This window comes from Leptonotus elevatus, chromosome 2 (genome assembly GCF_054856555.1).
Source record: "Leptonotus elevatus isolate MCC_2025b chromosome 2, RoL_Lele_1.0, whole genome shotgun sequence".
Lineage (NCBI taxonomy): Eukaryota > Metazoa > Chordata > Actinopteri > Syngnathiformes > Syngnathidae > Leptonotus > Leptonotus elevatus.
Genome location: NC_141240.1, coordinates 8916380 through 8930832, shown reverse-complemented (window position 1 = coordinate 8930832; position 14453 = coordinate 8916380). Strand labels below are relative to the sequence as shown.

At 38.4% G+C, this 14453-nt stretch overlaps 1 protein-coding gene across 1 annotated transcript in view; it reads right to left on the bottom strand.

The window, feature by feature from the left end:
- LOC147178325 (R3H domain-containing protein 1-like) overlaps positions 1–14453 on the bottom strand; it is a 44568-nt gene that overhangs the window by 27531 nt on the left and 2584 nt on the right. Inside the window, 4 exon segments of the mRNA XM_086070015.1 lie at positions 755–844; positions 1320–1337; positions 6001–6192; positions 12546–12702. Coding sequence (XP_085926141.1) covers positions 755–844; positions 1320–1337; positions 6001–6153 — 261 coding nt within the window. The 5' untranslated portion in view covers positions 6154–6192; positions 12546–12702.

The window sequence follows — 14453 nt, the reverse complement described above, 5'->3', positions numbered from 1 at the left end:
TTCCCTATTGTACTAGAGCTCCCCTCTAGGGTAGCTTGCCAAAAACAGCCCCGCTCAGAGGCACCTCCACCAATAACTGCGGCGGGGGGAATATCAGGAGTATTCAATTAGGGCACGACATAGCACTCGGTAGGTGATGTGCGGAAATTGCAATTTCCTCAACATGATTGATGGCGGTAATACAAGCCGTCGTGGGAGTGCAGGCAATGAGAGAGCGCGGTGGGAATAACATTGCCCTCTGGTTATGGGGCACGGTGCTGACTGGCTAAATCGTAAGACGAACACACCTGCGTGTGTGTGTGTGCATTTATGTGTGCGCGTATGTGTATGTGCAGGCGCATGAATATATCATTAGCGGTGCAGAGTGGCATTTAATGGAGTTTAAGTTTGATCTGGAGGTGAGTGTAGGGGAAGGGGAGTCTTTGCCTTGATGCAGTAAAATAGTTGAATTAACACATTAACATCTAGCTCGGTGTTTGCGTTTTGATGATGTGATGCTTTCACCAGGCTGTACTGGTCAGGTATTCCATCATAGCTGTCAGCGGAAGGCTGCTAATAGTTCGCTGGAGGTCCACCATCTCAATTTTAATGAGCTGAAATGAAGAACTCATCCCTGGTCAGCACTTCCAACAGAGCTACTACGTGTGTGACTTGGGGCGCACAGTATCAGGTCACGTGCGAGAGCACGCGTGTCCAGCTGATGGGATGACGAATGGATTCAAAGAGGGAACAGATACACTCAGGGAGTTTTTACCTCAGTTGCAGCTGAAGGCTCAAGAATTGGACAAGGGAAGGACTCCTCACATATTGCCAGGCTCCGAACAAGCTTTAGCCTGGTCTTAGGCTGTCGAGGGGGGTGCAGGAGCAGACGATTAAAACCATACACAGAAATAAATTGCAGCCAGTGACACCCACAAGCTAGCAGAACAAAAACGGCTTGCAAGCAAAATTGACTTTCCTCCTGGTGACTGAGCTTTTCTTTTCTTTTTGGTCTCGATTGTTTTTTAAAGTGGTCAGGGGTTTAAGTGACTTGAGTTTTTGCTGCCAACATTTACCAGATCATTTGATCAAAACTGAAGCCATCATCCCATATACTGATGGTTCCATTAACTGTCCCTGGAGGGGCATAACAGCAATGTAGCAAACAAACCATCACAGCCTCCACTTTGTGCACACTTAACACAAACTGCAAATAAGTCACTTGCACAAATGAGATTTGACAATATTCCTGACATTACACACAGGTGCAGCTGCAAATGTATTCCAAGCAAACAATTCACATGCTTCATTTCAAAACATGCGAGTTCAAGAGGTCATACCTTCAAGTACTTCACAGGCTGTACATGAACGGAGGTATGTGGAGGAAAGTACACAGGAAATTAAGATAAACAAACAAACTACCGAACTTTGGGAGTAGAGGACCGTTTTCTTCAAAAGGAGAGATTTGAAATTAAACATGACTGGCCAACATTTTGTGCTTTTGTGACTCTACAATAAATTCAAGGAAGATATAACCTGTACAAAATATCAGATTGGTGATGGACAAATTAAGCACTTATATGATATTTTTCGACTCCACTCGATCACACAAATGTAATCACTTTCCATTGCAGTAGCAGTTATCTTTAAACTAAGAGCACCATCTAGAAGAGTAAAAATTGCTTCATGAAGCTTCATTTCCTCATCACTAAATCTAACACTCAAGGGCACTGATCTTAAATGGTAAAAAATAAAATAAAACAAAACTATTTTAAGTTAAATATTCACTTTTTTTTCCATTTTTTTTTTTTAAACCTTTACTCATTTTAGTAGAGGACATGTAATTTTTTTACTGTGACTATAACCTTGTCAAGTCTTTTTTATGACATTTGTGACTTTAAACACAATGGAATCCCCAGTATTCACTCACCTCATTCTTATGTTGTGGACCAATATATACCTTATTTTGTATATTACTGTTATGTGTTTGTGTTGGAAGAACGACAACAAACCCCCCCCCACACACACACCCGCCAACCCGTGAGATGATGCATCTCAAGGGGATATCCTTTAAAGCAATAAACAAGTCATTTAAAAAACCAGTCCCCAAAAAAGCATACAATGTACTATTTATGGTAAAAACAGCTTTTATAATGTGTTTTATGTGTCTTATGTGACAAACAGTTGTCATCGGACAGAGACAATTTACAGTAGCAGTGAAGGGCCACTATTTCAAACGGACACAATACAGAAAACAAAAGCCAGACATTTGGCCGTTAACAACTTGGGTCAGTGCTGAACTTTGCTTTGAACTCCATTTTGCCATCATGAGAATCACATTTGGGCGCGGGAGGGAAACGGGGCACCCGACAGTAAAAGATAAGGTTCAGCGCCTCCCTGTTTAAAGCACGACTGCACGGCACTAAAGAAAGTCTCATCGTAGCATGCACTGGGAGAAGGTGGGGAAAGTAGCAGGTGACCTAGCAGGATCTGTTCCAGTATAAATTGTACCAGAACCTTGTCCTGTCCCTGTTAATCCCAACATGAATCTTTGTCCTTGTATGTCCTTTAAAATCAAGAGGACAACCTGACCTCGTCTCTCTCATTGAGCTCGAGGGCCTAAAGTTGTATAAAAAATTGAAATGGGACACTGCCTGTGACCTACAGCACCCTTTTCTATATCAGGTAATATGGAAAGGGAGGGGTGGTGGGTAAGGTGGTAGAGGGCTGGGACTACAAGTGCACCACTACACCAGCTAATTGAGCGGCATGGGGCCGGTGGGGAATGAACAATACCAGCAGGAGATAAAGAAATGGAAATGGGGAAGAGGGAAAGGGCTGAAGTCAGCAAAAGTAGGGCGGCCACCAGCAGAGGAAGGAGCTGCAGAGCTGGAGGCAGATGGTGGCAAAGTCACACAGTATGCTCCCTTTCTCTTTCTCTCTCTCAAACACACACAAGCCTCGACTAGGCAATGATAACCCCCTACCAGGTTTTTGTCCATGTCGCATTTTTTCTCTCTTCAAGAATTTCACCTGTCCTTGGCCACCTTACAAGTACTGTGACAACAGAATTGTGCTGCTTATTTATTTATTAATAAAAAATATATATAACTAATCATTTAAATACCGTTTATTCCATAATTTATATTTCATACTGATTCCAGGATGAGTACCTTAAAAATGAAAGTGGTCACATAAAACTTCAGAAAGTAGGGAGTAGGGAAGGGCTCTGAAAGGATAAGTCATTCATTCATCATCTATCATGTAGTATTTACCATTTTTTCCTCCACCAGGGAACTTACTTTTTTTTGTAGCGGTGTTTAATTCAAGATTAATAGAGTCAAGAAGATTGTAGTATGAGAGTATGCCTCTGCAGTAAAAAAAAAGAAAAAAGAAGTGCATTCTGTACGTGTGCTAACCACAGCACCAGTGTTTCTCAACCAGAAGTACGTACATATGCAAACAAATTGCAGGGGGTATGTGGAAAACTTTAATCATTTATTTCCAAGATAAGTAAATATTTTCAGTCATTTCATAAGCATAAATGGTATTTGCGCACTACAACTTGTTTCCTTGTGGCACAGCTGCGCCAAAATCACAACGTCCGTGTGTCAGCTCAAGCATCTCATTAAAGCTCAGATGACTAAGGAATAGAATCAAAACAGCTATATACTGGGTCTGAATATTATTCTATTCAAAATGGTATTTCAAATTCACGTGCCTGTTTAAAGGGGACTTAAGTTTGGTTTTGTGTGGTAAATGTAAGAGTTTTCATTCAGTATTCATTTTGAGATTATATATCTATATCTATATATAGTTAAAAAGAAGACAATGCCAGACAATGAGAATTACATCTTCAAATGTAAAAAACGAAATACAATTATTTTTGTGTAATAATCAGTTGTTGACATACCCTCATAAATGTTGATGATTCTCCACAAGTAGAATGTAAGACAAGTTATGGGGTACACAAGACAAAAGGTTGCGAACCACTGAACTGCATCAACATAAGATGTCTTTGGGCATTGAAAACTCATGATACGCAAGTCACTCACTTCTGTCTTGGCACTCAGCCAGAGGTGTATACAGCTCCTCTTTGTAGCTCCTCTCACGAGCACAATGAAGACAATACATACTGTGTTGAAGTCAGTCAGAGAAATCATGTGATGCCAAATCCAAGTTACTCAATCTGGGAATTATTTCAGTTATCTGAAATTTATTCTGTCTATGGCTCAAAGGAACGACCTCAATGTAGTAGTAGTAGTAATAATAATAATATTTGTTTTACTATATAATGGCAATAGTTTCTCATTTACAATGAAGTGTCAGTGATGTCACACCACAGACTTCAGCCTTCTGCAACATTAGCGACTGCATGACATTGAATGAGTAGCTCTCTTTGCTATTGATGTGACGTGTGAAAAGGATAAGAACTGATTTCATTTTGTAATGACAAGAAACATTCTAATTTATACACCCTTCAGACTTTTAGAAGAGGAAGCAAATGTATCTAATTTATTTAAATCGCAGAAATGCATAGCTGCCAAACTATAGAAATTCACCTTCTAAACAATTTATCAGACTTTTCATATTGTTAAAATTCTGCCTGTTTATATCTTTACCACACTAAATTATTGGTAAAATTGTAATAATGGCTTTGACTGTGCACAAACCTCATTAAAATCAAGACATTGAAATTGATTAATTATTTGAAGCTTTATTATTAATTTGTGCTATTAAAATATTTGCTTAGTGGAGCTTAGCTTGCTAGTGACATTCGAACAATGCACATTGTACACACAGACAGATATATATATATATATATATATATATATATATATATATATATATATATATATATATATATATATATATATATATATATATATATATATATATATATATATATATATATATATATATATATATATATATATATATATATATATATATATATATATATATATATATATATATATATATATTATTATTTTTTTTTTTTAATAAATGCAACTGTTTTCCAAATGTTTTAGTGTTACTAGCCATTTTCACGACAAAACTAAAATAAAAACCACTCACCATTAGCTAGGCTTCAACGAGCCGTGGCAATTTGGCATATTCCAACAAGTTTTATGACAGTAATGACACAGAATAAGTAACGCCTCACCACTGATATGAATAGCAGCTAATAGCGTTAGCCTCAAGTCATTAGCTGTGGCTAACATTGAACTCTCTGCTCCATTCCAATGCATTACATCACTGGTACTACCACTAGAAGAATTTGCAGCGCGAGTGTTGTCAAACATATATCGCAAATATTCACAAAGATTTTTTGCTTTTTGAGCAATGTGAAATGTGATTCTTTTTAAAGACTTACGGACGTAACGCGGTAGCATTCAATGATTTTCGATCAAAATACAGAAACAGTTGGCAATCTGGAAATGTCATTTTATCATCATTACAAATATTATTATTTTTTTTTTTACAGTTTTAAGTAGTCATACTGGAAGAAAATAAGTAATGCACAAAAATTGACATTTTAAATGAATGAAATGGTAGCCCTCTGAATCATAATGGCGAGGTTGCAAGATTCTCACCCCAATTCACAACCCCACGGTACCTTCTTTAGTTTATTCAGCTATTCAATTGTTATTATTCCAATAATGACTAATGATATTTTTTCAGAATATACAATACTGTGGTCGTTTGTGACCTAAAACAGCAGATCGGGAGAATCACCTCAATGCCACGGGTGATAGTATATTCCCTAGGCAAATTGTGTTTGATGCTGACTGTCATTTTCATAGAGTAACATGCAGAGAAGAGTGGGAAAATGTTACCTAGTTAAATAAATTCAGCCCACTCAGTTTGTTAGGCTGATGACCCTTTGACAACTCATTGATTTTGATTTTCAGACATGGCCCGACACCCTCATTTATGTTCCGTTATAATTAAGACTGTGGAGAAGAAGTAAGTGCCATGTTTGTGGGAAGCGACTACTACCTCAATTGTCTCCTTTACCTTGGCTTCTGTTGTAGTGATGCTGCCAGAGTTTTCTTTGCCGCCCTCGTCAGGAAGTTCAGACTGGGTGGCGTTATCTTTTGGAAACGCCACGGCATCGGCAGCCTCGGAAACTTTCGTTGTTTCAAAGTCTGCTTTATCAGACATTCTCATGACAAAGTCTTACTGGCAATGTTGGTAAAGAGAGAGCACCTGAAAGAAATTAAGAACAAATAAAAAACGTAAGGGACAGTCCCTTTCTTTCTTTGGTGAAATGCATTTGTATTTGCGGGGCAGGATTTATTAATTGCAAACAATAATAATCCAGAAAATCCAAGTGTAGTTAAAGCGACAGTGTGTAGAATTTAGTGCCATCTAGTGGTGAAATAATAAAATGCAACAACCTAAGATCAAAGCGCGTGCATTTGAAACATGCACACTACGGTGCCTTAGAAACAGCCTACTGTAAGGTGTGGCGCGACTCATGTAATATAATTAGTAAAGACTAGACCTACGATGTATTAAAAAAAAAAAAAAGTACATTGATGTGATGGAACATATTTTTTGCATATTAATAGTGGGTGTTAAAATGAATGAACATTGAAAATGGAAAAGAAAATCTACACAGTCTCTTTAACTTAAAAGGCAACAAAATGCAAACATTGTTCGGGAAATATCACAATTAGATTATTCTTCAAAAACATTTGCCCCCAAAAAGGTGCGGTGGTACTTTTAAGGTGGGGCTTTGTGGATGCTCAACCAATCAGGTGAGGTGTGATCACAGTTATTTTCTCATTTTGACTGTGGCGCAGCTAAGCATGAAACTGGCCATTGATGGTAAAAGCGCTAAAAAGTGACAGTCAATCAGCCCAGGTCAAATTAATTGACTTGTAGCCCACTGTTCCAGTGTTCTTCTGCAGAGCAAATGTTGTGCTGGGCTGAGAGGCCCACAAAAGCACAGCTGGCAACTGCAGCGTTCGTTGCTGAATTTCAATGACCTGTCAGTTGTTTGACAAAAGCATCACTTGCTGCTGCTTTACATTATTTTTACATTCTGAGAGAAAACAGCTTAATACTCCAGAGTGTTGCACATTCCTTTGAATATTTAGTGTCTTTTACTGACATTTTGATGGGTGAAATCTCCCGAGTTGCCCTGTTCAAAGATTTGCATTACTGGACAGATATTTCCGAGAGCCAGTAAATCAGTATTCTGTCCCTCTCAGCATCATTCATTCCACAAGACATATTTTTGCCTTGGGACGGACGGGAGTGTCAAGCGTTTTTGGGTTTCAGACTTTGATGCATTTTAATGTTGATGTCTTGTTCCCTACAGTAAAGATAAATTCAATGTGGCTGCTTTGTTTTATGGCTCATCACATCATTCTTAGTTTTTCATAAGGAAACATTCATCAATTTGATCAGATGTAAATCTGCTATCTTGTATGAAAAGAAAAGAAAAAATGCCCTTGATGTGCTCAAAGAGAATTACATCTCCACTAATATAGAAATGTAATTCCAGCTAATTTACTCGGTGAAATGGCAGCATTCATTCATAGAGGCTGTGAGGCACATATGGCACGGTTAGGGCGAGCGATACAAATGACCAGATCAGGGATGGCGAGATCCGGTGCCCGAGGGCTGTAGTCCTGCAGGTTTTGGATATTTCCCTTCTTCAACACAGTTGAGTCATGATCAGCTCATCAGCAAGCTCTGCATAAGCCTGATCACGATCTTGTTAAATTGAATCAGCTGCAGTTCGAGTAGGGAAACCGAGCAGTTTGCCGCCCCTGGACTAGATAGTAGGTTGCTCATTTCATGACAATCAGCAGTTTATGAGCCAAGGTGTTTTTCCTTTACTTCAATAACGGAAATATCGCAATATTAAAACTGCCACAAAATCGTTGTCGTCATGTTACGATATTAAAAGCAGCACCTCTGTTAAAAAGGCCAGGTTGATTTCCATTTGTGCAGTTCCAGCACCCTCTGGTGATTAGTTTATTAGTGGAGTCTAATTTTAATAGACATGTTTTGGCCACCTATGTTTAAAACCCACGCTAATGGCCGGAAGGAAGGGGAACGCAACAATTGTGAGTTCCTCCACAAAACCAGCTCAGTGAGCTAGTGGTAGAGTGTCCGCCCTGAGACTGGGAGGTTGTGGGTTTAGTCCCCAGTCGGGTCATACCAAAGACTATAAAAATGGGACGCATTTGCCTCCCTGCTTGGCACTCAGCATTATGGGTTGGAATTGGGTGTTAGATCACCAAATGATTCCCGAGCGCGGCTCCTGCTGCTGCTCAAAATTAAGTGTCATTAGTGAATGTAGGTCATTTATGTACATTGAGGTTAATTTTTCTTGTACTATTTGAACTACGTATAATTAGGACCTTGGCTAATTAGCATTGTATAGATAAGACATTTACATACAATTGCTCGTTGATTTTTATTTTTTGTTCTACAGAAATCACACACACACAACCAAATTAAACAGTGCAAAGAGAAAACCTGGTCTGATTATTATTGCTCACATGGTCAAAACTACAGGGAGTTCTCGAGTTACGTCTTATGCGACCTACGTCATTTCGACTTTACGGCGCCCGTGCCTTGTCTGTAGCATCTTCTTTTTTGTTAATTTACCACAGTAATTACACCATTTTAAAGTTATTTAAAGTTGTGTTGTTGTTGTTACCTCCAGCAACGAACATCCATCAGCAGGTCGGCTCGCCATCAGGCACGTCACATTTCTGTGTTTAAGTTTGAATTAGCTCCGCTCTGCCATCAGTCAGCAATGAATGTCCGTGCGGAAACATTAAATATTGGTTCCGGATCTTCCGGGTTGCGCAAATATGTTTTTTAAAATGACTGTACAAAGTATTTTGATGTAAATATCAACTTTAACAGGGAAATCCAACCTAAGTCAAAATTTGGGTTACATCACCAGCGTAGGAACGAAACTACGCCGTAACTTGAGGACTCCCTGTATGTTCTAACCGGACTTAATGCAGTGGTCATCATTCCCATAAATCAGTTATATCAGCAAATATTTTTCAACATCTCCATCAAAAAACATTTTTTGTTTTCACCGGCTTCAGCGGAACACAGCATTGTGAATTACGTAGACCAGGATGCTTTGCGCCGCTGAGCCAATAGGAGCAAATGACAATAAAATGACTGGCCAAGCCTATTTGTTTGTCACTGCTGTGCTGTTAACATACTGTATATGTGATCCTTTTTTTTTTTTTTTAAACCCGACTAGGGATGTAACAATATCCAAACATCACGAGACGATATCATGATATCAAGGTCACAATACGATAATTATCACGATATTGTGGATAGGTTGGCAATAAAAAAAAGTTCACAATATTGTGCCTTTGTACATTACAGCAATGAAAAATATTATAAAATATTATATATAAAAATATATATAAATATAATTAGTTGCTAATTAAAGCACACAGAGTTCCTACACATATTGACTGTTCACAAACATATTACGTTCCCCTTCATCTGACCATGAGCGTGGATTTTAAACATAAAAAGGGCAAAAACATGCCTTGTGAAAATTAAACTGCACTAAAAAACTAGCCACCAGAGGGTGCTAGAACTGCACAAACAGATGTTCTGCTTTTAATATCGTGAAATGACAACGACGATATATTGCGGTAGTTTTCAATATTGCGATATCACGATATTGCCATTATCGTTACATCCCTAATCCCTACTAGTTTATAAGAATTCAAATGATGAAATATAGGTAATCCTCAATTTACGAAGACAATGGGTTCTGAGAGGTTGTTTGTAAGTCAAATTTGTTTGTAATTACAATACATTTTGTTTAAAAATAAAATGTTAGGAAATTATTTTTAAAATAAAATAAAATTATGTAAAACATTTTTAAATGAAACAAATTAAATTATAAACAGTATTTACTTTCTATCCAGTACATAAATTACATTTTAAAAAATACATTAAATTACATCATCCCTCCACCCACCCATCCATCCATTATCGGAATCACTTTTCCCCACAGTAAATTTAATAATAAAATGTACACAGTACAATGCAATAAAAAACAAAAAACATGCTTACTGTACATAGATGGTGGAGGAGTTATTGAGTCGAGTTCATGTGAAGCTGCTAAATTGGAAGGCATTGTTGGGTGTAACATTCTCAGAAAAGTATGTTTTCCGACTGTCCGTGAAGCGCACATGAATGTGATTGGCGCGGATGACGAGTCAAGATGGCGACCGCCGAGTCAGATTCAAGTGATTTCGAAGCTGAAGAGATATTGTATGTTTTGCTACTACGCCGATAAAGAGGCTGCTTTTCATGAATATCATCCAGGAGAGCCTCTAAAATGTACTCACAGTGTGGCACCAATATCAAGTGCATGAAGAGTGCGTACATACATCGTGGCCGCTGTACCGTGCATCGCCGGACACAGAGGGTTGAAATAAGCAAATGCCGTGGTGCTGCTCAACGGGGTTGTGGCAGAGAGGGGAACTATAGTACAGTACTGTACCGTAATGTGTGATGTGGCGCACACTTAAAAATATTAACTTGCGAGCGAAGTATGGCATTTATGGATATCAGTCAGCCCTTGTTCGAATCTGCGAATGTTTGCAAGTCGAATGTTCGTAACTAGAACACTACCTGAACATTGTGTGATAGGGAAAGTACAATATTGGAAAAACATGCCATGTGTCATGTAGGTGTTTAATATTGCAATTAGAGCTGCCAAAAAACATTTTGTTTTTATCAGATTCATCACATCTTAACATTTTGATTAATAATCATGATTAATCATTTAATTAACTCATTCACTCCCAGCAATTTTCATAGAAGAAATACCCTTCACTCCCGACTGTTTTACTGGATTTTGACAGATTTTGCAAGGCCCACAGAATGTGTTGTATTGCTATAAAAACATGAAACCTACCAAAAGAAAGATTAAAGTCTCTTCTTTCATCAGGAAAAAGTATATTTCTATCTGTTTCCGATTTGCATCAATTAGCATGAGAATATAGCTAAGTTTCCTCATTATTCACAAATCTATTTAGAATTCTGAGTAAGAGAGCCGCAGCCCTGCATGTTTTCGGTGTCTCCTGCCTCCAAACCCAGGTGTTTCAAATCATCAGCTCATCATTACGTTCTGCAGGAGCCTCTCAGTTGTGTTGGAGGAGGGAGACATCAAAAACATGCAGGACTACGGCGCTCTAGGACCAAACTTGCCTATCCTTGCTCTAGCATAAAAAATAAAAAATACAAAAAACTTATAAATATGTCTTTGGGACACTTAAAACATTTAAAATAGAACATATTTATACGTTTTTGGGAGCAAATGAGTTAAAAAGGCTTTTTATCCAAAACATTTTGTTCGACAAATTTGAAGGGGACCTGTTATGTGTTAATTTTTCAAAAATTTAATATTATGAAGATGTCTTCCATATTTTTTTGATTCACTGCACACTTTCATCCTCCTCTTTCCAAATAGTTAATTACTTGAATATTTTGAAATGAAAAAAAAAAGACCCCAATATTTTGACCAAACAAATATTTGGAATGTCATATGCAAAACATTTATTTAATGCTTTAATTAAATGCATGTAGTTATGGTTATTGCGCATAACATAACATAACCTGCGCTACCATTAACGTAATCATCCGCTGTCAAGCTAAAGGATCACCTGCGGTAAAAATTCAATTGGTTAAGTGATTAATCTGGGTTAATACATTATTAATGCGATATTTTTTGTGATTAATTAACTATTTTACTGCTAAACGCTATCCAAAAAACAACCCCTACAGTGCCAGCCTATTTCGAGCATTTTCACTCATCATACATAACCATGATGGATACCATATGAACGATTGGATTCCATTCGTTCATTAGAAGAAAAAAAAAGTATGTTTCTACCTTATTCTGTTCTATTTCCTAAGATCTGCCATATTTTCATGTAATTTGATCCACAGGAGCCCATTGAAAAGAGATACAATGCTGCCATCTGCTGGCCATAGTTAGTGGGCGTTTATGGATTTTCCAACCCCATTCACAAAGCAGCGCTGCACATGACGCCGCACTGCCCATTGAGATAAAAAAAAAACGTAGTTGACGTCAATTGACGTTATTGGCGGTATACAGTGGCCGTGTCCTACCGTCAATTGACGTTTTTGTGATACTAAAGAAATGTTTAACATGTACGTAAAGTGATATTTTTATTATCATTTTCCATGCAAAAAAATAAGCAGGCTCAATGCGTAGTGTTAGTAATGCCCATAGATACTGTTCTCTTATTGGATGGCAATGCACATTTAAGTATGCATCTGATTGGTCAAAGTCGCAAAATAATACAAATCTAAATGACCGTATTAATTTATCGCACTTCTTTGCGATATGCATATTATATGTGCTAGTATCGTAATTATTAAATTTTTTGATATACAGTGATGTGCAGCCCTAGTGTGTAATATGTAAAAATCTAAAAGCAGTAATATCTGACTTACGACTGAGTTAGTACTTATTCCCTGTCTAATCTTATTATATGCAAACCAAACAAAAGACATACTTTGTGCGTAGCCAGTGGTGAAGGTTGTGGCAGAGGATGAGGCGGCTGTGGACGTCAACAAGGCCTACCGATTCTGCCCGAGATTTCTTGTCCATGCCTGCTTCAGCCGCTTTGCATGGCAACCGCGGGCACCGACACACTCATGACACCTGCTGACCTGCCATGGAGAAAGGTGCGGGTGTTAGCGCTGTGGTGTTTTTACAGGTCGGGGGTTAGGAATGGCGGCAGTGGCAAAAGAGGCAGCACATTTGAAACATGGCGAACAGTGTGGCGAGTGTGTATTCTCGGGCCCTTTCGTGCCTGTGCGGCATAAATAATGAATGAACGCGGAGATGGGAATGCAGCCGAGGCAACAGCCACATTAGATATTTAGAAAGACACGAGGAAAGAGCATTTCTGCGCTGAGAAGCCTTTGCCTTTTGGTGGCACAAACTTATCAAAATGCCTGACGTGTATCATAAAGAAGACTCCTGTCGAGCTCAACAAAAAGGTGGGACTAGAAGTCTAAAATCAGCAAAAGAACAAGCCAAAGCAAATGACTGACAATAGTACAAATTAGGTGATTTGTAAAGTAAAATACCTTCATAATAAACTAATATCCCCCACCCACATAACCCATTTTTAATTTACAAATGTCCCAGTTTCAATAATGTCCTGTCAAGTGGCTGCAACGACGACTCTGTTTCCAAATGAGGCAGATAAACATCAGATTACTCGATGCTACACATTTCTCATCGCATCCCAACATATTTTGCCTTCTCTAATCTCCATTGCATTGAATGGGCGTGGCGCGATGCCAAGCCTGGCACCCAATGGTGCCTGCCAAGGACTGGCTGCTGCTCATAACATGGTCTTTTGTTTCACCCTCCCCCTTTCACAGCCCCAAAAGGTCAAGCGGAATCCCTGCTAACTCTATAATCTTCCTTCACATGATGCCGTAGCCGTCAGCAGTGTGAGGCGATGATGGGTGGCAGCTAAGGAAGAAATGGTTTATGCTTTACCAGTCAAGTGGTAACATTTCAAATCGATATTTTTACCGTTTAAAATGTTAATTTTGCTCCCCATTTCGCTTCTCTGAGTAGTAGCGGTCTTTTGGGCTCCCCCATACACGGTGTGCGGTTACAGCAAACAAATGAAAATGAGAAGATTTAAACAGAAGAGAAGATTTAAACACAAATGAAGATGGCTACGTCAAAACACATATGTTACAGTGCGAGGAAACATGGCGCAAGCGGTGAAGGTGAGCGCAAAATGTTTTCACTTATAAAAAATAAAAAAAGACTGGGGGAAGTGTATTTTAAAAATTAATTTAAGATACCTTCTGTGTATACAATTTTGTGATTTATGGGGGGGATCTTGTATGCTTTAAAGTTAATATGTTTTGCTTCCCTTTCCAATTTCTAATGTCGTATTCATTGTGTTACTGATTTTACTTTTCTTTTTTTCAAATAAAAAATTAATGTTGCAGTGATTAAGGCCCATTTCCTATTTACATTTCAATATATTCTAAATAATGATAATACTGATAACCCCTGATAATTTTGGTCATTATAATCTCATGAGAAATATTGATAATGTGTCAACTATAGTAGCAGCTACACGCTACAAAGCCCTTTGTTTACACAGAACACAGCCTTTTATTCAAGAGAATGTGTTCTGAAAAACTACAGCTGCCGCTGAAAACCAGACATGACATGCACGTAAGGCAGAAGCTGCTATAACATTAACGCAGCTCAGTCAGGCTGTGGCCGCTCAAGGAGAGCGGAAATTGCAGCCGCAGCATAAGCGGTTACCTTTGCAACCTCAAACTGAGACATTCATCTTATTTGTACGCCACGAGCAAACTGTGCTATATTTGATTGATATGGCACAGCTTGCATGCAGCACTGAAATTGCATTTCATTTGTG